This window comes from Salvelinus alpinus, chromosome 3, assembly GCF_045679555.1.
Source record: "Salvelinus alpinus chromosome 3, SLU_Salpinus.1, whole genome shotgun sequence".
NCBI classification, from domain to species: domain Eukaryota; kingdom Metazoa; phylum Chordata; class Actinopteri; order Salmoniformes; family Salmonidae; genus Salvelinus; species Salvelinus alpinus.
In genome coordinates, this window is record NC_092088.1 from 33,238,751 (window position 1) to 33,264,293 (window position 25,543).

The 25,543-nt window shown below is 42.1% G+C and overlaps 1 protein-coding gene across 2 annotated transcripts; it reads left to right on the forward strand.

Moving 5' to 3' along the window:
* The first annotated feature begins 264 nt into the window (after positions 1-264).
* LOC139570579 (inhibitor of nuclear factor kappa-B kinase subunit alpha-like) lies at positions 265-18,172 on the forward strand. 2 transcript variants are annotated; one of them, XM_071392544.1, is made up of 21 exons: positions 266-1,074; positions 1,303-1,397; positions 4,879-4,996; positions 6,519-6,588; positions 6,865-6,953; positions 7,059-7,148; positions 7,240-7,364; positions 7,468-7,575; positions 11,579-11,714; positions 11,914-12,114; positions 13,778-13,880; positions 15,489-15,612; positions 15,739-15,890; positions 16,100-16,161; positions 16,272-16,381; positions 16,474-16,523; positions 16,646-16,754; positions 16,863-17,010; positions 17,551-17,642; positions 17,763-17,862; positions 17,957-18,172. In XM_071392544.1, exons 1-21 carry the CDS (start codon positions 970-972, stop codon positions 18,032-18,034), a joined length of 2,265 nt encoding a protein of 754 aa, XP_071248645.1. In that variant the 5' UTR covers positions 266-969; the 3' UTR covers positions 18,035-18,172. The 2 variants fall into 2 exon arrangements, 1 of the variants encoding a protein (XP_071248645.1); XR_011674112.1 differs by lacking the exons at positions 17,763-17,862; positions 17,957-18,172 and having other exon boundaries at positions 265-1,074; positions 16,867-17,010.
* Positions 18,173-25,543: the final 7,371 nt, after the last annotated feature.

Consider the following 25,543-nt stretch of genomic DNA (forward strand, 5'->3'; position numbering starts at 1 on the left):
TAATAAATGTATTGTATGGTATGTGTGTGTGTGTGGCAGGCTTACAATGATGGCAAAAAACTATATTTGAGAATGCGCTGAGTCTGACCCTTGTGCTAGAGTGGATACGCAGGTGGAGGTTGAATGTTTGCAGGGGTACAGGACTATAAAACGTTTGGGAACCACTGTAGATGGTAGGGTATTTGTTTATTTTCAAGCAAAGTATAAGGGAGTTATACTCCAGTCTAGTAGGTGGCAGTAATGCAACATTTATTGGATGCTAACCGCCGTTAAACATCCTCGAAGAAGAAGCAACAGCAGCCGCTTTTGACTCTTATGACATAGCTAATATTACCACTTTGTTTCATTTTAGCGTGGAACAAAAATACCGGTAGCTAATTACTCTAGAAATGAATTACTATCAACGGTGTTTTATATCTTTCCGTTATTTATTCTAGATGGTTGTATTCAGCTAGCTAGTAACGTTAGCTAACGCGTTAGTGAAATAGTTTTGACAGGACAGCTTTAGCTAGTTCGCTTACGTTATCTAACTAGCTACTTTGTTTACGTCTTGCTTTGCGAACTTCACCTGGCAAGCTAGCCACTCCGGTCCACTGTGGAACTAGGACACCGGATAAACGACATGGTTGTGGGCATATAGGCATATCCAACAATTGTATTGTTCTGTCAGCCTTCCTGCCTTAGTAAGTTAAAAGTTGCAGAGTTGTTGGAGCGCTAGAGAAGGCCTTTACTAGCATGACACTATCACACCTGATAAAACTGATACATTCTGATTGAACTGATCAACTAGACATGGTCTTAAGTCGGAAGCGTCATAGCTGAATCTGTTGTGTTAGTGCAGGGCTGAAAAAAAGTCCTGCACACCAGTTGGAGACTACTCCAGAGGCTTCACAGCAAATGGCACGTGAAAGTCATTCTGTCCAGAGTAACTGAAATATTACACTCACGAGCCCTCCACAGCTGAGAGGGATGGAGAAAGTCCCGGTCAAACAGAGCCAAGTGTGTGGGCTGTGGGAGCTGAAGGAGCAGTTGGGGACCGGAGGGTTTGGACACGTTTACCTGTACCAGCACCTGGTGAGTCCGGATCATATTACTACACACATACACATAAAGCCATCTGGAGATGAAAGTCTCAAACAACATTATCTTCTGAGATGCTCAGCAGGAATGCAACGTGTGTGTGTGTGTGTGTGTGTGTGTGTGTGTGTGTGTGTGTGTGTGTGTGTGTGTGTGTGTGTGTGTGTGTGTGTGTGTGTGTGTGTGTGTGTGTGTGTGTGTGTGTGTGTGTGTGTGTGTGTGAAGGAGACATCAGAGAAGATAGCAGTGAAATTGTGTCGTCTGGAGCTGAACTCAAAGAACAGAGAACGCTGGAGTAGAGAGATACAGATTATGAAGAAGTGAGTGTCACACCTACACATCTAGTAATAACCACACAAACACTGTCAGAACTGGGTTCAAATACCATTTAAAATGATTTCAAATACTTTAGCTCTACTTGCCTGCTGCACATATATCACTCCAGTGTAAATTGCTGCATTGTAATTACTTCGCAACTATTGGCCTATTTATTGCCTTACCTCCTTAGGTCATTTGCACACACTGTATACAGATTTTTCTATTGTGTTATTGACTGTACGTTTATTCATCCCATGTATAAATCTGTGTTGTGTTTGTCGCATTGCTTTGCTTTAGCTTGGCCAGGTCGCAGTTGTAAATGAGAACTTGTTCTCAACTGGCCTACCTGGTTAAATAAAGGTGAAATGAAAAAAATGGAACCAATAAAACCTCAAAGTGCAAACCCAGCTCACCTGGCGCTCCAGAGAGGTATCCTACAAAGCAAGCTAGATCTACTCAGGGTTTTCTAAATCTAACCAGCTTGACATTCAGGCTGCATCCGTAGTACGACGGTGGATATTGTGTTATTTCATATTTTTGATGTCTTCACTATTATTCTAAATAGTAAAAATAAAGAAAAACCCTAGAATAAGTAGGTGTGTCATAACTTTTGACTGGTACTCTGTGTGTGTGTGTGTATATATATACACCGAGAGTACCATATATATATAATTTTTAAATTCTCCCCAATTTCAATCTTGTCTCATCGCTGCTACTCCTCAACCTGCTTGGGAGGTGAAGGTAGAGACATGCTTCCTCCGAAGCATGACCCCCTCCCCCCCAAACCGCGCTTCTTAACACCTGCTCGCTTAACCCAGAAGCCAGCCGCACCAATGTGTCTGAAGAAACACCGCTCAACTGACGACCGGGGTCAGTCTTTCTGCCACAAGGAGTCGCTAGAGCACGATGAGCCAAGTAAAGCCTCCCCTGACACGGACAACGCTGGGCCAATTGTGCACCACCCTATGGGACTCCTGATAACGGCTGGTTGTGATACAGCCTGGGATCGAACCCGGGTCTGTAGTGACGCCTCTCGAACTGCGATGCAGTGCCTTTGACCACTGGACCACTCAGGAGGCACTGTGTGATGTATCTATATTTTTTAATTACACAAAACATTTGATTAATAAAATAATTCATCATTCGTCTTCCTCAAATAAAGGGAATGATGACGCAATCTTTGCAAGAGGGAGGGAATCTGATTGCATTGGTTCTCAACTCGCTGCTCAGTCATTTCATTCAGGGTAAGTGGAGTTAGCTGAGAGTTAGCCTTCCCCGGAGCAGGTTTGTTCTGAAGGATTGCTAAAAGGTGAGCCACTTTCGTATGATCGGTTATCCTGAGTTGAACTCAGCGTTGACCAAAGTTACCTTGCTAACTCGTCAAACTTGCTTTGTAGGATACCCCTCAAGCTAGTTAAAGCAAATGCAGAAACTATTTAAAAAAAATGTATATTAGTATTTGAACCCAAGTCTAATAACTATAACTACAAATACTTACTATAGGGGAAGCCATTTTTAATTCAATCACTTTATGACAACACCCCTTCTTGATTTGAACGAAACCTCCATACATATTTGCCCATTGTAGAAGTGCGCAGAAAGTTACTTTTTTGGCCTCAATACCAAAACATTTGAGAGAAAGCTGCTCAAAGATTACCTATTTATCATACCATACCATGAGACATCCATGTCTTCATCATTGGAAAATATAAACGGTTGAGATTGATATAATTTAAAAGCTTACAAACAGCTTTGTCAAACTATTTTATAATATCTTGAAAAAAAGATTTATAAAAAAAGATTTAAAAAATTTACAAATTTACGCTGGATTGTGCCCACTATCGGTTGAGACACCACATGCTCTTGTTGTCATGTTTTGGCTGATAAATGTACTAAAATGGGAATAAAATTTAAATTTCAACTTTCAAATTATGCCTTTAGCGTCCAGTGCCCTTGGGCTGAATATAATAATTATATTTCCCTTCTCTCTGCGTGCTGCTTGCACCGAAGTACCTCTTGTTCGATATGGCTCTCCGTCACATGTTCGGGTCTTTTGTGGCGTAGCGGTCTAAGGCACTGCATCTCAGTGCTAGATTCGTCACTACAGACATCCTGGTTCGAATCCAGGCTATATCACAACCGGCCGTGATTGGGAGCCTCATAGGGTAGCGCAGAATTGGCCCAGCTTCATCCGCGTTTGTTCGGTGTAGGCCGCCATTGTAAATAAGAATTTGTTCTTAACTGACTTGCCTAGTTAAATAATAAAAAAATTAAAACATGAGGTGTACGACTTGTTTCTTGCCTTACGCTGGGTATGATTCACAAGTGATAATATATAATTCACAAGTGATAGGCTAATATTGTCACCCATCAGACTATTCTTGATTTAATCTTGTCTTTACATATACTAAATAATATGTGTAAAGTTTTGATTTAGAATGGACAAGTATCATGCAACGGTCTTGAAATGGGGGCAGAGGGAAAAAATACATGTTTTCTATGCACTTAAATAGCAAATGGAGGACGTTTTTCCTGTTTCATTTTAATGCCAGTCAGGTAGGCTATACTCCTCTTGTAAAGATAAGCAATGTGCTTAATATTAGGAAGTTGAGAAATAAATACAGTAGACCTAGCATATAGAAGGCTGATGGGATCCTCTTTATAATAGAGGCCATCACACTGTTTTCTCACACAATTGCATAGCCTATAGAAATGTTGCGCAACAGGAGCTCATGTGCTCTCATGAAGTGTATGATTAGATTTTCGATTACATTTGCTTTGATGTCAGAGTGATTAGAGGGACAATAGAGTGCTGAGTACCAGGCAGTTAGCAAGTTTGGTTGGCTACTAATGACCATCAGCAACATCAGAGCTTGGTGAAGCCTAATTACCGTCACCTAAATGGTAACATGGAATTTGCCTGCCTTCATGACTCGTGACAGCTGGTAGTATGGTCACTGTAACAGACCTTGTCTGAAGGCTAATATCCATTCCATGAATTCTATTTCTGATTGAAATATCACCCACCCTGTATAATTTACCTTAAAAGTAAAAAACAATCAATTTCTTTTATGAATACATTTTATTTCCAAGAAATTGTCATAGTTTGACAACTCTGTAAGCTTTCAAATTAAATCAAACTGAACCCTTTATATTTTCCAGTGATGAAGACCATAGATGTCTCATGGTATGGTGGGAAATGCAAAATGGGTCAACTTTGAGCACATTTTGTCTCCTGAATGTTTTGTCATTCAGGTCCAATATGTCACTTTCTGACAACTTCTTCCATTGGCAAACATGTATGGAAAGTTTTGTTTAAATCTAAAGGGATGCTGTCAAAAGGGGATTGAATTCAAACAGATTTACTCCATAGAAGCATAAACACAGGGATCTGTCACCTTCTCTGTCCTTTTCTCCTGTGTCCTACTTCCTTGTCTTGTCTCCTCGACTCCTGACTCCTATCTTGTCTCCTTGCCTCTTCAGGTTGAGCCATGATAATGTGGTGAGAGCCAGGGAGGTTCCAGAGGAGATGAGTTCCATAGCGCTCAATGACCTGCCACTACTGGCCATGGAGTATTGCTCTAGAGGAGACCTACGCAAGGTACACGCACATGCACACACACATACATACACACACTTGCAGTGATGCCATGTGTACAGTACCTTCAGAATGTATTCATACCCCTTGACTTTTTCCACATTTTATGTTTTTAGAATTGTTTACAAATTAATAAAAAATGAAAAGCTGAAATGTCTTGAGTCAATAAGTATTCAACCTATTTGTTATGGCAAGCCTAAATATATTCAGGAGTAGAAATCTGCTTAACAAATCACATAATACATTGCGTGGACTCGCTCTGTGTGCAATAAACATGTTTAACAACTACCCCATCTCTGTACCTCACACATACAATTATCTCTAGGGTCCTTCAGTCGAGCAGTGAATTCCAAGCACAGATTCAACCACAAAGATGAGTGAGGTTTTCCAATGCCCTCCCCAAAGAAGGGCGCCTATTGGTAGATGTGTAAAGAAATTTAAAAGCAGACATTAAATATCCCTTTGAGCATAACGCAGTTATTAATTACACTTAGGATGGTGTATCATTACACCCAGTCACTACAAAGATACAGGCGCCATTCCTAACTCAGTTGCCGGAGAGGAAGGAAACGGCTTAGAGTTTTCACCATGAGGTCAATAGTGATTTTAAATCAGTTACAGAGTTGAATGGCTGTGATAGGTTAGTATTGTAGAGTTTTCTCCTAAATGACAGTGAAAAGAAGGATGCCTGTACAGAATAAAAATATTCCTAAACATGCATTCTGTTTGAAATAAGGCTCTAAAGTAATACTGCAAAAAAATGTGGCAAAGAAATTGTATTTTTGTCCTGAATACAAAGCGTTATGTTTGGGGCAAATCCAACACATCACTGAGTACCACTCTTCATTTTTTCAAGCATGGTGGTGGCTGTATCATGTTGGGTAGACTTGTCATCGGCAATGACTAAGGAGTTTTTTGGGGGATGAAAAGAAATGGAATAGAGCTAAGCACAGGCATCATCCTAGAGGAAAACTTGGTTCAGTCTGCTTTCCACCAGACACTGGGACACATTCACATTTCATCAGGACAATTACCTAAAAAAACAAGGCCAAATATACACTGGAGTTGCGATGCTCCTGAGTGGCCTAGTTACAGGTTTCACTTAAATCGGCTTGAAAATCTATTGCAGGACTTGAAAATGGCTTTCTAGCGATGATCAGCAACCAACTTGACAGAGCTTGAAGAATTTTTATCAGAATAATGGGCAAATATTGTACATTCCAGATGTGCAAAGCTCTTAGAGACATACCCAGAAAGACAGCTGCCAAACGTGATTCTAGCATGTATTGACTCGGGGTTTAATACTTATCTACTCAAGAATTAGTGTTTTATTTTCCATTATTTTGGGGGAATTTACATTTTTCTTCCACTTTGACCGAGTATTTTGTGTAGATCGTTTACCAAAAATGACATTTAAATCCACTTTAATCCCATTTTGTTGCACAACAAAATGTGGAAAAAATCAAGTAGTGGGAATACTTTCTAAAGGCAATGAATTGTATGTGACTGTTCCTGATCCCTGTAGCTGCTGAACAAGCCAGAGAACTGCTGTGGACTGAAGGAGAGTCAAGTCCTGTCTCTACTCAGCCATGTTGGTAAGCTAGCCCCTTATAGTGAAATACACTCGTTCATTCTAGAGGTTGCTTTCCAGGGGTGTATTCATTAGTGTACACCAAAGCAAAATGCTTTGCAACAAACTTTTTTTTTTTTTTCAAACAAGTGCTGCTTATTGGGTAAAGGTATATTAGTCCCTCTGTTTTGGCCCATTTACTTCTGTTTGGTTCCAGTTGAGGTTGGTACATTGATACTTTGCAAGCACCATTTGGGAGTTTCTTTTCATTTTAGATAATGTATCATTATTGTACACACAGGGTCTGGTATCCAGTACCTCCATGAGAATAAGATCATCCACAGGGACCTGAAGCCTGAGAACATCGTACTGCAGGAGACCAGTGGGAAGGTGAGTGCACACACACACAAACAGGTATTTGGAGACTCAAATAAGTATTGGTGCTGTCCATCTCTCCTCCCTATCTTTCCCTCTTTCCATTTATCTCTCCTCTAGTTTGTCCATAAGATCATAGATCTGGGTTACGCTAAAGACTTGGACCAGGGCAGTCTCTGTACATCCTTCGTCGGAACTCTGCAATACCTGGTGAGACCAAAACGTTTTTTATACACTGACAATATATTCTTTTGAATCTATTTCCAATGGGAATCATGTGTTACGTGTGTGTGCGTGTTAGGCTCCAGAGCTGTTTGAGAATAAGCCCTATACTGTGTCAGTGGACTACTGGAGTTTTGGGACCATGATCTTTGAGTGTACCTGTGGCTTCCGCCCCTTCCTTCACAACATGCAGCCGGTTCAGTGGTGAGTGAGTGAGTGTCTGTCTGTCACAAAAACAGAAGGCAAACAATTGTATGTTCTTGTAGAACCAGTAAAAGTGTGTTTGTGTGTGTGTGTGTGTGTGTAGGACCAGTAAAGTGCGCAACAAAGGTCCAAAGGACATCATGGCTGTAGAGGATATGAATGGAGAAGTGAGATTCTCTACACACCTACCCTACCCCAACAATCTGAGCAGGTACACATGCACACACACGTCACTCATAGTGGTCCTGTATGGCTCAGTTGGTAGAGCATGGCGCTTGCAACGCCAGGATTGTGGGTTTGATTCTTTGGGCCACCATGCATGAAATGTACAGTACCAGTCAAAAGTGTGGACACACCTACTCATTCCAGGGTTTTTCTTTATTTTTAATATTTTCTACATTGTAGAATAATAGTGAAGACATCAAAACTATGAAATAACCCCAAAAAGTGTTAAACAAATCAAAATATATTTTATATTTGAGATTCTTCAAATTAGCCACCCTTTGCCTTGATGACATCTTTGCAAACTCTTGGCATTCTCAATCAGCTTCACCTGGAATACTTTTCCAACAGTCTTGGAGTTCCCACATATGCTGAGCACTTGTTGGCTGCTTTTTCTTCACTCTGCGGTCCAACTCATCCCAAACCATCTCAATTGGGTTGAGGTCAGGTGATTGTGGAGGCCAGGTCATCTGATACAGCACTCCATCACTCTCCTCCTTGCTCAAATAGCCCTTACATAGCGTGGAGGTGTGTTTTGGGTCGTTGTCCTGTTGAAAAACAAATTATAGTCCCACTAAGCGCAAACCAGATGGGATGGCGTATCGCTGCAGAATGCAGCGTGTGTGTGCATGTGTACCATGCTGGTTAAGTGTGCCTTGGATTCTAAATAAATCACTGACAGTGTCACCAGCAAAGCACCATTTCACCACCTCCTCCGTGCTTCACGGTGGAAACCACACATGCGGAGATCATCCGTTCACCTACGTCTCACAAAGACACAGCGGTTGGAACCAAAAATCTCAAATTTAGACTCATCAGACCAAAGGACAGATTTCTACCGGTTTAATGTCCATTGCTCGTGTTTCTTGCCCCAAGTAAGTCTCTTATTCTTATTGGCGTTATTTAGTAGTGGTTTCATAAGCAGCAATTCGACCATGAAGGCCTGATTTATGCAGTCTCCTCTGAACAGTTAATGTTGATGTCTGTTACTTGAACTCTGAAGCATGTATTTGGGCTGCAATCAGAGGTGCTGTTATCTCTTATTAACTTATCCTCTGCAGTAGAGGTAACTCCTGGGTCTTCCTTTCCTGTGGCGGTCCTCATGAGTGCTAGTTTCATCTTAGCGCTTGATGGTTTTTGCGACTGCACTTGCGGAAACTTTCAACGTTCTTTCATTTTTCCGCATTGACTGCCCTTCATGTCTTAAAGTAATAAACTGTCGTTTCTCTTTGCTTATTTGAGTAGTTCTTGCCATAATATGGACTTGGTCTTTTACCAAATAGGGCTATATTCTGTATACCACCCCTACCTTGTCACTACATAACTGATTCTCTGAAACGCATTAAGGAAAGAAGTTCCACAAATTAAGTTTTAACAAGGCACAACTGTTAATTGAAATGCATTCCAGGTGACTACCTCATGAAGCTGGTTGAGAGAATGCTGTTGTGACTTTACTTTAACATGAATCTAATTAATGTTATTGATCTAATCAACCAGCTATGTTTAATTGTTACCCAATTTTAAATTAATCATGTAACAATTAACTCATTAGGATCTGGGGCACCACGAGAGTGATTGTTTAAAGAGTTACCATCTCCCAAATTAAACTCTAAAAAGGTCTTTGTCTATCACATCTTTAAACAGTCAACTTATTAGTCATAACCTCGTATCATATCAATCTGAACAGTCGTAACCTCCTTGCATCTGCAAAAACCTGAGCCTTGCCTTTGATTCAGCACTACACAAATTGGTTTAATTATTTATTTACTAGCTGATTTAAATGGTAACACAGGATAAACATACACACTTGATACGTTAAAAACAGGTCCCTAGCAGACTGACAACAATATGGCTGCTTGTTACAAAAGAGATTGGGAGAGAAGGACAGAGACACTTAACATTGGTACGTTTTAGAAACTACCCTCACTTACAGTAATCATATGCTTTGCTCACGAACCACCGCCCTCCTTGAGTAAGTAATCATTCATGTATTTATGTGAAATGTCTTGGTTCGCCGGATCTCTCTCGGTTGACAGAGCCGCCTTGTGAAGGGAGTTGGGCATTTTTGCGGCACGCTTGTAAGGCTCTGATTGTCAAAAATGGTTCCGACAATGTCTAATACTGTTGTCCTTCTTTGTATATGTCCGGTATCTGGTGACTTGTCTTGTAGTCCTGAACAGAACTACTTAGTTTATTTTCCTTCCATTCGCTCCTGAAGATGCTTCTTTGAAGATTGGCTAGCCAGCCAGGTCGATAGTTCCCAGTGGGGTGATGAGAGTATTGTAATACGATGGTTTGAGCAGAATAGTAGGATGGTGAATTCGGTTTTGAATATACTTTAGCTGCCCTAAGTAATCAGCCGTACCAGTGATTGTCCAGGAGGTGAGTTTACCTCGTGTTGAGATTCAAAGTTCAAACAACTTTAAACGTGTAGCGTGTTAATTCTTAACCCATCATTTTGTTCGAAATTGTGTTTTTATCAGGCTGATACGCTCTCTGACCTCACTCGGGCGTGACTTGTCACTAGAAAGTTTATGTAAAACAATTATTTATTTTCAGTCCCTCCACGATTCCGCGATTCTGCGATCGCATAATTCAAATCAAAATCAACATATCTGCGCATATTATGCGAGAGCTTGCAATTTTGACCAATCCCCGCACTTTTAGCACATAAAAGGGTCCAATCAAAGCAGGTTTGTAATTTTAACCAATTACTGCACTGTTACCGTGGAAAATGGCCCAATCCAAAAACACGTCAACAAAGTTTTCTCCCTGGCCTGTCAGCGTATTCACGTGCTAAGATGATGGGTGATTTGTTGATGGCTGACAGGCAGTACAATGAACAGAAATCAATCTCATTTGCCAACAAAAATAACAGCTAACGACCATGCACAACAATTTCCAAATGTTTTTGGAAACTAGAGAAAGTCGACAATCAACAGTCACTTCGAATCAGCAAAGCATATGAGAATGTCAGAACAGTTCCCACAGCAGCGGCAGATCACCATGACTGAATTGGTAACAGGGAAGACTGTGGCAAGCGCTGAAAGACTCAAGGAGAGTGGCGTTTTACTCAAACTTTTACTCCGCTAACGTTGGCTTTAGCAGGGTGGTCGCCACTCTGCTCTCCCCAGTCTGTCTAGGGAGAGCGCTGCTCAAAGCAATTTGTCAGCTTTGCCGTTTTAAACTCTCTGTATAACTTAATACAGATCACGAAAGCACAATCTTACTGAATTTTTTTGAAATGGAATAGTACATATCAGCCAGAACTCTATTTTTATGTTTTCTGTTCTTTATCTCCCCTACGACCCTTTCAGAAAACATCTCTTTTTGGGGGGGGGGGGGGGGGTTGCATCTCATGTTGAATGCAAGCCCCAAGACTGATGGATAGGTGTGTGTGTCTGTTAGTGGATTATGACAGAGCAGTATTCACGTTTGAACATGTTAGAGTTTCGGCAGGAAAAGTCACTTTCCTTTGGTGAATTTGGAGAGGGAGACCTGAATCTTCTCAACTTGATTTACAACAGGACATGAGTTGTTAATTCCCACAAGTCCCCCCTCGATCTGACCTATTTGGATCCTCACAGGACAGTCATGACAATGACAAGAGTGTGCAAAGCTGTCATCAAGGCAAAGGGTGGTTACTTTGAAGAATCTCAAATTTATTTTGGTTACTACATGATTCCCTTTGTGTTATTTCATAGTTTTGATGTCTTCACTATTCTTCTACAATGTAGAAAATAGTTAAAATAAAGAAAAACCTTTGAATGAGTAGGTGTGTCAACTTTTGACTGGTACTGTATGCGCATGACTAAGTTGCTATGGATCAAAGCATCTGCTAAATGGAATGTACAGTATATTATTGCATTATATTAGCAGCAGTTTTCGGAACTTGTGATCCCGTCTATTTAAAATGTAGTTTTGTTTTTGCTCAATGCGTTACCTTTTTTATGTGAGGAAAATGTTACTTTTTTGTGTTTGTCTGTGTGTAGGTCCCTGTTAGAGCCAGTGGAATCTCTTCTACAGATGCTGTTGCTGTGGGACCCTGCGACAAGAGGAGGAGTGACAGACCGAGACACACACACACCCTGTTGCTACACTACCCTACAGAACATACTCAACATGAAGGTACACACACACTACAATGCTTGAAAACAATTTAGCAAGTGGTTGCGGCGCTAGCAAATTCAGCCTGAATGCAAGGGACTGTTCAATCTTATTAATTGGATAGTAACATGAGCCTCTGGAGGTTATTTCCTTTTAAATTGATGTGACTAATATTCTTGTCAAACAAATCCATATAATTATGCATATGTGTGCATTCTAGGTGATGCATGTGTTGGACATGACGTCGGCCCAGCTCCACTCCTTCGTCCTTGGCAATGAGGAGGGGTTACACTCCCTGCAGCAGCGTGTGGAGACACACACCCACACACACATCCCTCCGCTCAGCCAGGAGCTGCTGTTGGAGACTGGAGTCTCCCTGGACCCCCGCAGACCACCAGCACATTGCCTCCCTGATGGACCGGTACAAGCTCGTGCGTCCACACACCAGACGGGTTCAAATACTATTTAGGTTATTTCAATTACATTTTACATTAACATTGTTGTCATTTAGCAGACTCCTATTTACAGCGATTTACAATTAGTGCATTCATCTTAAGATAGCTTGGTGGGACGGCCATACATTTCAGTCATAGTAAGTTAAAAAAAAAAAAAAAAAAAAAAAAAATGTATCTATGTAATCTAATTTGGAAGCAAGTAGTTAAGTATCGGAATCTATTTGGAAATACTCAAATGCACAGTATATACAAATATTTAAATACTGTCATGCATTTGAAACAGGTCTGTTTGGTATTTTAAATAATGTTTTGGAAATAAGAATTAGAACATTTCAAATAGTACGCTATTTATAGGAAAGTATTTAGAAATACACCTAAAATAAGTATTTAAAAATATAGCCGCAAGCAGCAATGAATGGAGTTTGGATGACAGAAAGGACACAAGATCAGTTAGATGACAAAGCAAGCACTCTGCACATAAAGATCGTTTCTACATGATAATCAGTGAAAACTTTACCATGTTTATCTCTCAATACCAGAAGGATGACACAAGTGAAGTTTAGTCTAGTGCTGTAGATTGGCTGCAGCAGGTAATCATTCTTAGTCATGATTTCATGTATTGAGTTTATATATCAATTCAGGGGTCAATTTGACTAATGGTTTATGTTAAGATATTCTTTTTGCATTAGTGTATTGCAGTGGCCGTCGGTGATGTTTAAGATGATGGAAGACAATTGCTTTTTTTTATGAGCATGGCATAATTTCTATTACAGCATACTGGATGACTGTCATTTTCATTCTATTCACCCAGCTCAATGTAACATCGATAGGTTTAGGCCAAAACATGATACTTCAATTGTCCCTATACCCGTCGTGATGTTTCTACAACTAAGCCTATGAATGAAAGTTTACAACGCAGGTGCACAGGTCAAGACAAATTTGAGTAATCAAGGTGACAGTGACCAAAGGACACATTTCCACCGGTCTAATGTCCATTACTTGTGTTTCTTGGCCCAAACAAGTCTCGTCTGATTAGTGTTGTCCTTTAGTAGTGGTTTCTTTATAGCAATTTGACCATTCACACAGTCTCCTCTGAACAGTTGATGTTGAGATGTGTCTGTTACTTGAACTCTGAAGCATTTATTTGGGCTGCAATTTCTGATGCTGGTAACTCTAATGAACATATTCTCTGCAGCAGAGGTAACTCTGGGTCTTCCATTCCTGTGGCGGTCCTCATGAGAGCCAGTTTCATCATAACGCTTGATGGATTTTGCGACTGCACTTTCATGTTTCTTCAAATGTTCCATATTGACTGACCTTCATGTCTTAAAGTAATGATGAACTGTTGTTTCTCTTTGCTTATTTGAGCTGTTCTTACCATAATATGGACTGGAATCTCAAATATAAAATATATTTTGATTTGTTTAACACCTTTTTGGTTACTACGTGATTCCATATGTGTTATTTCATTGTTCTGATGTCTTCACTTATTCTACAATGTAGAAAATAGTAAAAATAAAGAAAAACCCTTGAATGAGTAGGTGTCCTTAAACTTTTGACCGGTAGTGTACACACACCCACATCAAATCACTCACACACACACATTGACATGTTTTCATTTCTCTCTAGCGAGGCTGGGACAGCGCCATAGTCTACCTGTTTGATAAGAGTCTGACTAAATACTCTGGACCTTTCACTGCCCGACCCCTGCCTGACAGCGTCAACTTCATAGGTAGGCATCACAACTACACAACCGCATAGGTAGGCATCACAACTACACTATCCTATAGGTAGGCATCAAAACTACACAACCCTCTAGGTAGGGCTTGGCGATTATGGCCAAAATATAATTTCACTCTATTTTTTCACATTTTTTGCAGTATTTAATGTTTTTGAATAATAAAAATTCTAAATTTTGCTTTGAGTAGTGCATGACCCTAGGGTGACAACACATACATTCAAAGTGATTTCAATGGGTCTTCCTCCATTCTGATTTGTTTTATATTGTTCAATTTAACAAATGTTCTGCATTTTCGTATTTGTTTTCCTGCTCATTTGAGATCATCTCCACACTGCCGCGTAGGGCTACACGATATTGGCAAAAAATCTCAGCCTGATTAAAAAAATAAAATAATAATAATAATAATAAAGTTTTTACCAAATGTTGCAGTTGAGATTTGACTTTCGATTTAGATTAAAACACTTGGGTGAGCTATTGAAGTCATGGAAATATGATTATTTTAATTCTATAGTTAGAATATAATAGTAGGCACTTTGAATACTCTCTTTGACATGACAATGAATTAAAGTGCCAGGGAGGAGTTATTGTGACACGGTAGGAACCAAAGTGTTGGTCAATGTTTCCTACGAGACCCTATAGTCTTTGGCTACATTAAATGTTTTCTCTTAGCTACTTCATGTAGGTAACTTATTCCTGCTTCGCCTAATCCTCTTCTGTTTAGAAGATACTGTTACACAAACAACATGCTGATTTAGGCCTACACCATAACTGGTATCAGGCTGTATTAGCTAGCTATGTTTGCTCCGACTTAGTACATTTATTAGCTAGCCAGTTAACTAGCTATTAGCATTTGCGGCTAACGTGATTTAGGCACAACATGCTTAGAAGAGACAAACTAGCTGTTTGCAGATATTGTAATTATAGAGGTCTAGTGGATTTATAGTAAGACGCAAAGTGGAAACGGCATGGTTGTCATCAACATTGTTGCATGTTCTGCATTGACCACCAACAACAACATGCGCTCCTTGAGTAACAGGGGGCGGGGCTTGATCTGTGTAGAAAGCGTATATTATAAAAATGTACGTTACACACGGCGTATCACATTTAACAAACCAAACATTAAAATACCACTATAGAAGATAAAGTAAAAACCCAAACTGGTCCTTGCATCAATAATTGTATATTGTAAAATACGGTATACCACCCAGCCCTACCTCCTAGGTAGGCTTCACAACAACACAACCCTATAGGTAGGCATCACAACTACACAACCCCATAGGTAGGCATCACAATTTAACAATTCCATAGGTACTGTAGGCTTAAAAATCTGCCAAGACTATCACTATATGCTCTTCCCAATGTGAGTATTCCTTGATGCAGGGTAAACATTGGGAAAAGCTAATAGCAAGTCTGGACAAAATTAAATTCTGTTAACCTTATCCCCAGGCTATTGACAAAGTGCAGATACAGTAAATGTCTGGGAACGATATTACAATTCTGTTGATGTCTGTAAGCAGGAAGTCGCCCTGCTATGTATGATGATGGCATATTGCTGCTGTGTCTAAATGTGAACTGTTCCTCGCTGTGTGTGTGTGTTAGTGAGGGAGACGAAGACCCAGCTGCCTCTTGCTGCTCTAAGGAAGGTGTGGGGAGAGGCGGTTAGCTATGTTTGTGGTCTGAGAGGGGACTACAGCAGACTGTACCAGGGACAGAGAGCTGCCATGTAGGTACACACACACACAAATGCGGCACAGACACACTTGTACACACACATAGGCATGTCACAAACACACACACACGCTTGCCTTTCTGCCCTCACTCTCATCCTTGTGTGTGTGTGCACATGTAGGTTGAGTCTGCTGCGCTACAACACCAACTTGACGCGGTATAAGAACGTGTTGTTTAGCCAGTCTCAGCAGCTCAGAGCCAAACTGGCCTTCTTCACCACCAGCATACAGCAAGACCTACAGCACTACGACCAGCAGAGAGACACTGGCATCTGTAAGCTGTGTGTGTGTGTGTGTGTGTGTGTGTGTGTGTGTGTGTGTGTGTGTGTGTGTGTGTGTGTGTGTGTGTGTGTGTGTGTGTGTGTGTGTGTGTGTGTGTGTGTGTGTGTGTGTGTGTGTGTGTGTGTGTGTGTGTGTGTGTGTGTGTGTGTGTGTGTGTGTGTGTGGTACTGACTGTTTTCTGAACTCTGACCAAACCTGTAGCCTCTGAGAAGATGCTGAAAGCCTGGCAGGACAATGAACAGAAAGCTGCTGCCTTTACACAGGTACTATACTATAGTTTTGTATGACAGCTGTCTACACTACCGACAGCTTCTGCTAGCATGTATTGGACTGTGAGAGAAGCATTTGATGGCATAGCTTTGGTGTGTGTTAGGTATCAGAGGTGGGCTATCTGGATGAGGAGATAGTGTGTCTCCACTCTGAGATTGTGGAGCTGCAGAGGAGTCCGTTTGCCAGGAGACAAGCTGACATCATGGAACAACTGTAGGTGTCTCATAATTCTACAGTTTTTTAAACTATTCCCATGAAATGGACAAAGTATCGTTTTGTAAATAAATATGTGTGTGTTGTTTCAGGGAGGAGAAGGCCATTGAACTTTACAAGCAGCTGAAGGCCAAATGCAAGAGTGAGTAGAACCACTTCAGCACAATACTGATCTAGTATAGGCTGGTAGAGGTGTGTCTGTGTGAGAATGTTGATTCTCATTAGCTATACTTGTTTTGTGTGGGTGCGTGTGTGTGTGCGCAGGTCCAGACCCCCCTCATGGCTACAGTGACAGTTCAGAGATGGTGAAGACCATTGTCCAGACAGTCCAGAACCAGGACCGAATCCTTAGAGACCTGTACACACACCTTAGGTACACACACACACGCCTCAAGTACACCTACACCCTTCTCTCTTTCTCCCTCCCTCTAGTAAGCCAACACCCTTTTCTCTTTCTCTCCCTCCGTCTCCTTCCCTCTAGTAAGATCTTGGAGTGTAAGTGTCGTATTGTAGCATTGTTTCCTAAGCTGGAGGGGGCAGTGGAAAGCATCAAGGCAGCAGAGGCTGCAGTCATGACTATGCAGATGAAGAGACAGAGAGAGTTCTGGCACCTGCTCAAGATTGCCTGTGTAAGTAAACGCGTGCACAAACACACAACTCCTGTTTATAGGCACACAGCCCAACAAACACCAGCAGTACAGTGTTATTAATGTTGTCATCAGTTGTCTTTACATGTTTGGGAAGGTTACTTTCTAAATGTAATCCATTAGTAACTAGTTACCTGTCCAAAATCGTAATCTTTAGGATTATCCAAACTTTGTAACATAATCTGATTACTTTCAGTTACTTTCGGATTACTTTCCCCTCGAGACATAAGAAGACAAAAAGGACACATCAAACACATTTTGTGTGTCATCATAGTGGTCTCTGACTTGTGGTCAGACTCGCTCAATGGAACAAACTTAAAATAGCGCCTTTTTTCAATGCTGAATTTAATGTAATTGAGAATCAAGTGTCATAATGTATGTTTTTTTCCACAAACTTTTTAAAAGTAATCGGTGAAGTAATCAAATCGTTTTTCAAAGGTAACTGGAATCTGTTTACAGGTTTTTTGCTGATAATTACTGATAATTATAATTTTTTCTTTTTTTCTTTTATTTTGTGTGTAGGCCCAGAATGGCAGTCACAACTCTCTAACCCCCAGCTCAGATGCCTCTAGTCCCCCTCCTCTCCCCATGAACCCACTAGGACACACACACAGGTAAGACCATACTAAGTAACTAACGTAGTAATGTAATATGATCTCTAAGACCACCCTCTACAGTTCTACCAAATAGTAACAACTGACTAAATAACACATTGGCACCATTCATGTTCTCAGTGAGTCAGTACGCCACCTACTGGATGAGAACCAGCGTTACCTGAGTCAGCTGACCTCTCTACTGCAGGAGACCTCACAGGACAAAACATGCAGTATCATGGTGCGTCCATGAGACTTGGGTGTGTGTGTGTGTGGGGGGGGGGGGGGGGGTTCTGTGTGTATTCTGACTGACCCCTTGTCTATCTCTGATGCAGGACCAGGACTGGAGTTGGACTCAGTATGGATCTGTGGTTGACCCAACTCTAGAGAATCTAGACACACACACGCACTAGTAATGTGTGGGTTGACTCATAATCCGCAGTCCCTGCGGTTATATCCACAGGGTGGGCGGGTATAGGGTCATGAAATATTGTGTGGATGAAGGGTGGGGGGTGGGCGGGTTGAATAAAGAGAAAATACATTTTAAAAAATCCATTAATGTTTCATTCTTGTGCAAGTTATATCTGTAGGCTACATTGAGGTTTTTCATTATTTTGAGGCTATCTGGCATTAGTGCATAAGCCTAAGCTTTAGGGCACATATGTCAGAGTCAAGGCCCGCGGGCCACATCCGGCCCGCGAGAAGGTTTTTTACGGCCCCTGGGATGATCTTGATTTATTATTAGAACCGGCCCGCAGACCGCAGCAAGCCGGCAGCCCGCAGATCTTTTACACGCACCAATACTACATTTCCCACAATGCAACGGTGACGCACCGAGCAGTAGGCTGCTTCATTTCAATATTTATTGGCACAGCAGTCGTCAGCATCACAGTAAAATTAACTTTCAGATACCCATCAAAAATGGCAAAACGGAAGGTGGACACTGAGAACCGGGGGTTTCAAACAAGGTGGGAGTCGGAGTATATGTTCACGGAGGTAGCTGGAAAACCTGTGTGTCTTCTGTGTGGAGAAAGTGTGGCGGTACTGAAAGAGTATAATCTGAGACGACATTATGAAACGAAACACGCGGACAAAAACAAGAATATGGACATGGAACAAAGGCTACAAAAGGCAGAGGAATTAAAACGAGGCCTCAAATCTCGACAGGCTCTGTTCAAAAAAGCCAAATCACAAGGCCAGGCTGCTGTCAAGGCCAGTTTTATTTTGGCAGAAGAGATCGCTAAATCAGCCCGGCCATTTACGGAGGGGGATTTCATCAAAAACTGCATGATTAAAGTTTGTGACGAAGTTTGCCCAGAAAAAAGGCAACTCTTTTTAAATGTGAGTCTGAGCAGAAACACCATTGCCGAGAGAGTAGACCAGTTGTCCATCAATCTAAAAGAGCAGCTTGTGAAAAAGGGAAAAGATTTCATTGCATATTCCTTGGCTGTGGATGAGAGCACCGACATTTCTGACATTGCCCAGTTGTCAATTTTCATCCGCGGAGTGGACTCCAGCCTAAGCGTGACAGAGGAGTTTTTGGCTTTACGTCCTATGCATGGCACAACTACGGGGCATGATTTGTATGAAGAGGTGTCAAGATGTGTAAATGAGATGGAGCTGCCTTGGGAAAAACTCGTGGGTTTGACAACCGACGGAGCACCTGCGATGTGTGGACACAGGAGCGGACTGGTGGCGAAGATACGGGAAAAGATGCAAGAGGAAAACGCGACAGGTGAGCTGACAGCTTATCATTGTATCATACACCAGGAAGCGTTGTGCGGTAAAGCCTTGAAAATGGAGCATGTAATGAGCATCATCACGCGCACAGTTAACTTTATCAGAGCCAAAGGTTTGAATCACCGCCAGTTCAAGGCATTTCTGACGGAGTTAGAAACGGAGCATGGTGATTTGCCTTATCACACAGAGGTGCGATGGCTAAGCCAGGGAAAGGTGCTTCAAAGATGTTTCGAGCTTCGTGAGGAGATTTGTCTGTTCTTGGACAGCAAAGGGAAAGACACAACACAACTCCGAGACGAAATGTTTCTGTGTGAAATGGCTTTTCTGTGTGACATTACGAGTCATCTGAATGCAATGAACTTGCAGCTGCAGGGTCGGGATCATGTCATCTCTGATATGTACAGTACAGTGAAGGCATTTAAAACCAAACTGACTCTGTGGGAGACGCAGATGCGGAAAGAAAATTTGAGCCACTTTCCCAGCTGCCAGACCATGAAAGAGAAGCTCTCTACCAGTGCGTTCCCGAGCGCACAGTTGGCTGATAAAATAGGTATGCTTGCCGCTGACTTTCGACGCCGATTTGCTGACTTTGAAGCACAAAAAAGCAGGTTGGAACTGCTCGGTAACCCATTTGCTGTTGACGTGGAAAGCTCACCACCAAACCTCCAAATGGAGTTGATTGACCTCCAATGCAATGATGCACTGAGGGCAAAATATGCGGCAGTGGGTGCTGCGGAGTTCGCCCGTTTCCTCCCCGACACAATGCCCCAGCTGCGCATCCAGGCTGCTCAAACGTTGTCTATGTTTGGCAGCACATACCTGTGTGAACAACTGTTTTCTTTGATGAACCTGAACAAAACATCACACAGAAGTCGACTTACTGCTGAACACCTCCACTCAATTCTGAGGATTTCCTCAGCTCAGAGCCTTACCCCGAACATTGATGAACTTGTGGAAAAGATGGGACACCACCAAGTATCACCCTCAACCTCAAACAAGTGAACATTACTGTGCAATCACATATTTAGAGTTTTTACTCAGTTCAAGTTTAAAAGTTAAAGTTTAATATTTGTTTTCACTGCATGTTACTTCTCCTTAAACAAAGTGTTGTTTTTGATTAATAGATTTTTGCACTTTATTTTATTGTATTTCAATCCAATTATATTTTAAAAATATTTCAGTTGAGTGGATGATAGAAAATTGCTATTATTGTTTTTTTCTTTGAAGTAAATTTAGCCCACTTTTGCTAAAATAGAAAATATAGGCTACTGATGGTGCCTTGAATACCGGTTTCTTTCATTTAATGTTCATGTTATGGGGATTTTTATATAAAGGAAATTTGTCTTTTGTGTCTGTTGAAAATTAAAGATTACTGACAGAGCCATAAGAAAATATTGCTTTATTTATCTGATCATATTGGAATATATTTGTTAGGTTTTCAGTAGGTTCAATTAGGTTCACTAGACTATATGCGTCATTTAAAAAATTTTCAATGAACATTCGAACAGTCCGGCCCTCGGCTTGTAGCTAAATTTTTTATTTGGCCCTCCGTCCATTTGACTTTGACACCCCTGCTTTAGGGCATAACTGTACGCGTGCCAAATAGCCTACCCGCCTATTGCCAAATGCTTTTGGGAATAGTCCAAAAAAGTGGCGTTTTCACAGCTTTCTATTTCCTTACAAATGGTCAAACTGATGTAATTTGGACATTTTCCCCCAAAAAAGGGAAAGTATTTTTTATTTTTTATTATTGCATTTTCTCCCCGGTCCCTCTCTTCTCCGCGAAAGAAGTGGAGATGACAGAACTTTACCGATGTCAACTAGATTTAATTCTATCGACTTATGACATTCTGAACAATAATACACTGCTCAAAAAAATAAAGGGAACACTAAAATAACACATCCTAGATCTGATTGAATGAAATATTCTTATTAAATACTTTTTTATTTACATAGTGGAATGTGCTGACAACAAAATCACACAAAAATTATCAATGGAAATCAAATTTATCAACCCATGGAGGTCTGGATTTGGAGTCACACTCAAAATTAAAGTGGAAAACCACACTACAGGCTGATCCAACTTTGATGTAATGTCCTTAAAACAAGTCAAAATGAGGCTCAGTAGTGTGTGTGGCCTCCACGTGCCTGTATGACCTCCCTACAATGGCTGGGCATGCTCCAGATGAGGTGGCGGATGGTCTCCTGAGGGATCTTCTCCCAGACCTGGACTAAAGCATCCGCCAACTCCTGGACAGTCTGTGGTGCAACGTGGCGTTGGTGGATGGAGCGAGACATGATGTCCCAGTTGTGCTCAATTGGATTCAGGTCTGGGGAACGGGCGGGCCAGTCCATAGCATCAATGCCTTCCTCTTGCAGGAACTGCTGACACACTCCAGCCACATGAGGTCTAGCATTGTCTTGAATTAGGAGGAACCCAGGGCCAACCGCACCAGCATATAGTCTCACAAGGGGTCTGAGGATCTCATCTCGGTACCTAATGGCAGTCAGGCTACCTCTGGCGAGCACATGGAGGGCTGTGCGGCCCCCAAAGAAATGCCACCCCACACCTTGACTGACCCACCGCCAAACCGGTCATGCTGGAGGATGTTGCAGGCAGCAGAACGTTCTCCACGGCGTCTCCAGACTCTGTCACGTCTGTCACATGTGCTCAGTGTGAACCTGCTCTCGTCTGTGAAGAGCACAGGGCGCCAGTGGCGAATTTGCCAATCTTGGTGTTCTCTGGCAAATGTCAAACGTCCTGCACGGTGTTGGGCTGTAAGCACAACCCCCACCTGTGGACGTCGGGCCCTCATACCACCCTCATGGAGTCTGTTTCTGACCGTTTGAGCAGACACATGCACATTTGTGGCCTGCTGGAGGTCATTTTGCAGGGCTCTGGCAGTGCTCCTCCTGCTCCTCCTTGCACAAAGGCGGAGGTAGCGGTCCTGCTGCTGGGTTGTTGCCCTCCTACGGCCTCCTCCACGTCTCCTGATGTACTGGCCTGTCTCCTGGTAGCGCCTCCATGCTCTGGACACTACGCTGACAGACACAGCAAACCTTCTTGCCACAGCTCGCATTGATGTGCCATCCTGGATGAGCTGCACTACCTGAGCCACTTGTGTGGGTTGTAGACTCCGTCTCATGCTACCACTAGAGTGAAAGCACCGCCAGCATTCAAAAGTGACCAAAACATCATCCAGGAAGCATAGGAACTGAGAAGTGGTCTGTGGTCACCACCTGCAGAACCACTCCTTTATTGGGGGTGTCTTGCTAATTGCCTATAATTTCCACCTGTTGTCTATTCCATTTGCACAACAGCATGTGAAATTTATTGTCAATCAGTGTTGCTTCCTAAGTGGACAGTTTGATTTCACAGAAGTGTGATTGACTTGGAGTTACATTGTGTTGTTTAAGTGTTACCTTTATTTTTTTGAACACTATATTTAGTGACCGAAGAGAAGCTGCATGTATCAACTCAAATTTTATTGGTCACATACACATGGTTAGCAGATGTTACTGTGAGTGTAGCGAAATGCTTGTGCTTCTAGTTCCAACAGTGCAGCAATATCTATCAAGTAATATCTATCAATTCAACAACAACTCCTTAATACACACAAGTCTAAGTAAGGAATGGAATAAGAATATATAAATACAGTTGAAGTCGGAAGTTTACATACACCTTAGCCAAATACATTTAAACTCAGTTTTTCACAATTCCTGACATTTAATCCTAGTAAAAAGTCCCTGTCTTAGGTCAGTTAGGATCACCACTGTATTTTAAGAATGTGAAATAATAGTAGAGAGAATGATTTATTTCAGCTTTGTTTCTTTCATCACATTCCCAGTGGGTCAGAAGTTTACATACACTCAATTAGTATTTGGTAGCATTGACTTTAAATTGTTTAACCTGTGTCAAACGTTTCGGGTAGCCTTCCACGAGCTTCCCACAATAAGTTGGGTGAATTTTGGCCCATTCCTCCTGACAGAGCTGGTGTAACTGAGTCAGGTTTGTAGGCCTCCTTGCTCACACACACACGCTTTTTCAGTTATGCCCACAAATGTTCTATAGGATTAAGGTCAGGGCTTTGTGATGGCCACTCCAATACCTTGACTTTGTTGTCCTCAAGCCATTTTGCCACAACTTTGGAAGTATGCTTGGGGTCGTTGTCCATTTGCGACCAAGCTTTAACTTCCTGACTGATGTCTTGAGATGTTGCTTCAATATATCCACATAATTGTCCCTCCTCATGATACCATCTATTTTGTGAAGTGCACCAGTCCCTCCTGCAGCAAAGCACCCCCACAACATGATGCTGCCACCCCTGTGCTTCACGGTTGAGATGGTGTTCTTCGGCTTGCAAGCCTCCCCCTTTTTCCTCCAAACATAATGATGGTCGTTATGGCCAAACAGTTATCATCATTTATGTTTGGAGGAAAAGGGGGAGGCTTGCAAGCCGAAGAACACCATCTCAACCGTGAAGCACAGGGGTGGCAGCATCATGTTGTGGGGGTGCTTTGCTGCAGGAGGGACTGGTGCACTCACAAAATAGATGGTATCATGAGGAGGGACAATTATGTGGATATATTGAAGCAACATCTCAAGACATCAGTCAGGAAGTTAAAGCTTGGTCGCAAATGGACAATGACCCCAAGCATACTTCCAAAGTTGTGGCAAAATGGCTTGAGGACAACAAAGTCAAGGTATTGGAGTGGCCATCACAAACGCCCTCGACCTTAATCCTATAGAACATTTGTGGGCATAACTGAAAAGCGCGTGTGTGTGAGCAAGGAGGCCTACAGAACCTCAGACTCAGTTACACCAGCTGCTGTCAGGAGGAATGGGCCAAAATTCACCCAACTTATTGTGGGAAGCTCGTGGAAGGCTACCCGAAACGTTTGACACAGGTTAAACAATTTAAAGTCAATGCTACCAAATACTAATTGAGTGTATGTAAACTGTCTGACCCACTGGGAATGTGGAATGAAAGAAACGAAGCTGAAATAAATCATTCTCTACTACTATTATTTCACATTCTTAAAATACAGTGGTGATCCTGAACTAAGAACCTAAGACAGGGACTTTTTACTAGGATTAAATGTCAGGAATTGTGAGAAAAACTGAGTTTAAATGTATTTGCCGGCTAAGGTGTATGTAAACTTCCGACTTCAACTGTATTTATATATTCTTATTCCATTCCTTACTTAGACTTGTGTGTATCTAAGGAGTTGTTGTTGAATTGATCAAGTACTTTGATAGATACTGCTGCACTGTTGGAACTAGACAGCACAAGCCTATTTGCGCGACACTCACCAGTAACATCTGCTAACCATGTGTATGTGACCGATAAAAAAGTTGAGTTGATACATGCAGCTTCTCTTCGGTCACTAAATATAGTGTTCAAAAAAATAAAGGTAACACTTAAACGACACAATGTAACTCCAAGTCAATCACACTTCTGTGAAATCAAACTGTCCACTTAGGAAGCAACACTGATTGAGGATGCAAACCTCACATGCTGTTGTGCAAATGGAATAGACAACAGGTGGAAATTATAGGCAATTAGCAAGACACCCCCAATAAAGGAGTGGTTCTGCAGGTGGTGGGTTCAGGGCCACAGACCACTTCTCAGTTCCTATGCTTCCTGGATGATGTTTTGGTCACTTTTGAATGCTGGCGGTGCTTTCAGCTCTAGTGGTAGCATGTGTCGGAGCTCTACAACCCCCCCAAGTGGCTCAGGTAGTGCTATACAGCTCATCCAGGATGGCACATCAATGCGAGCTGTGGCAAGAAGGTTTGCTGTGTCTGTCAGCGTAGTGTCCAGAGACATGGAGGCGCTACCAGGAGACAGGCCAGTGCATCAGGAGACGTGGAGGAGGCCGTAGGAGGGCAACAACCCAGCAGCAGGACCGCTACCTCCGCCTTTGTGCAAGGAGGAGCAGGAGGAGCACTGCCAGAGCCCTGCAAACTGACCTCCAGCAGGGCCACAAATGTGCATGTGTCTGCTGCTGCCAGTCAGAAACAGACTCCATGAGGGTGGTATGAGGGCCCGACGTCCACCAGGTGGGGGTTGTGCTTACAGCCCTAGCACCGTGCAGGCTTACCCGTCCACGTTTGCCCAGAGAACACCAAGATTGGCAAATTCGCCACTGGCGCCCTGTGCTCTTACCACAGGGCGGAC

Bases quoted from the DNA above. Each gene is read 5' to 3' on its own strand.
- LOC139570579 (XM_071392544.1), top strand. From the start codon at position 970: ATGGAGAAAGTCCCGGTCAAACAGAGCCAAGTGTGTGGGCTGTGGGAG. The intron at 7,149-7,239 runs GTGAGACCAAAA...TGTGCGTGTTAG, and splicing joins TCGGAACTCTGCAATACCTG to GCTCCAGAGCTGTTTGAGAA. The intron at 16,382-16,473 runs GTAGGTGTCTCA...GTGTTGTTTCAG, and splicing joins GCTGACATCATGGAACAACT to GGAGGAGAAGGCCATTGAAC.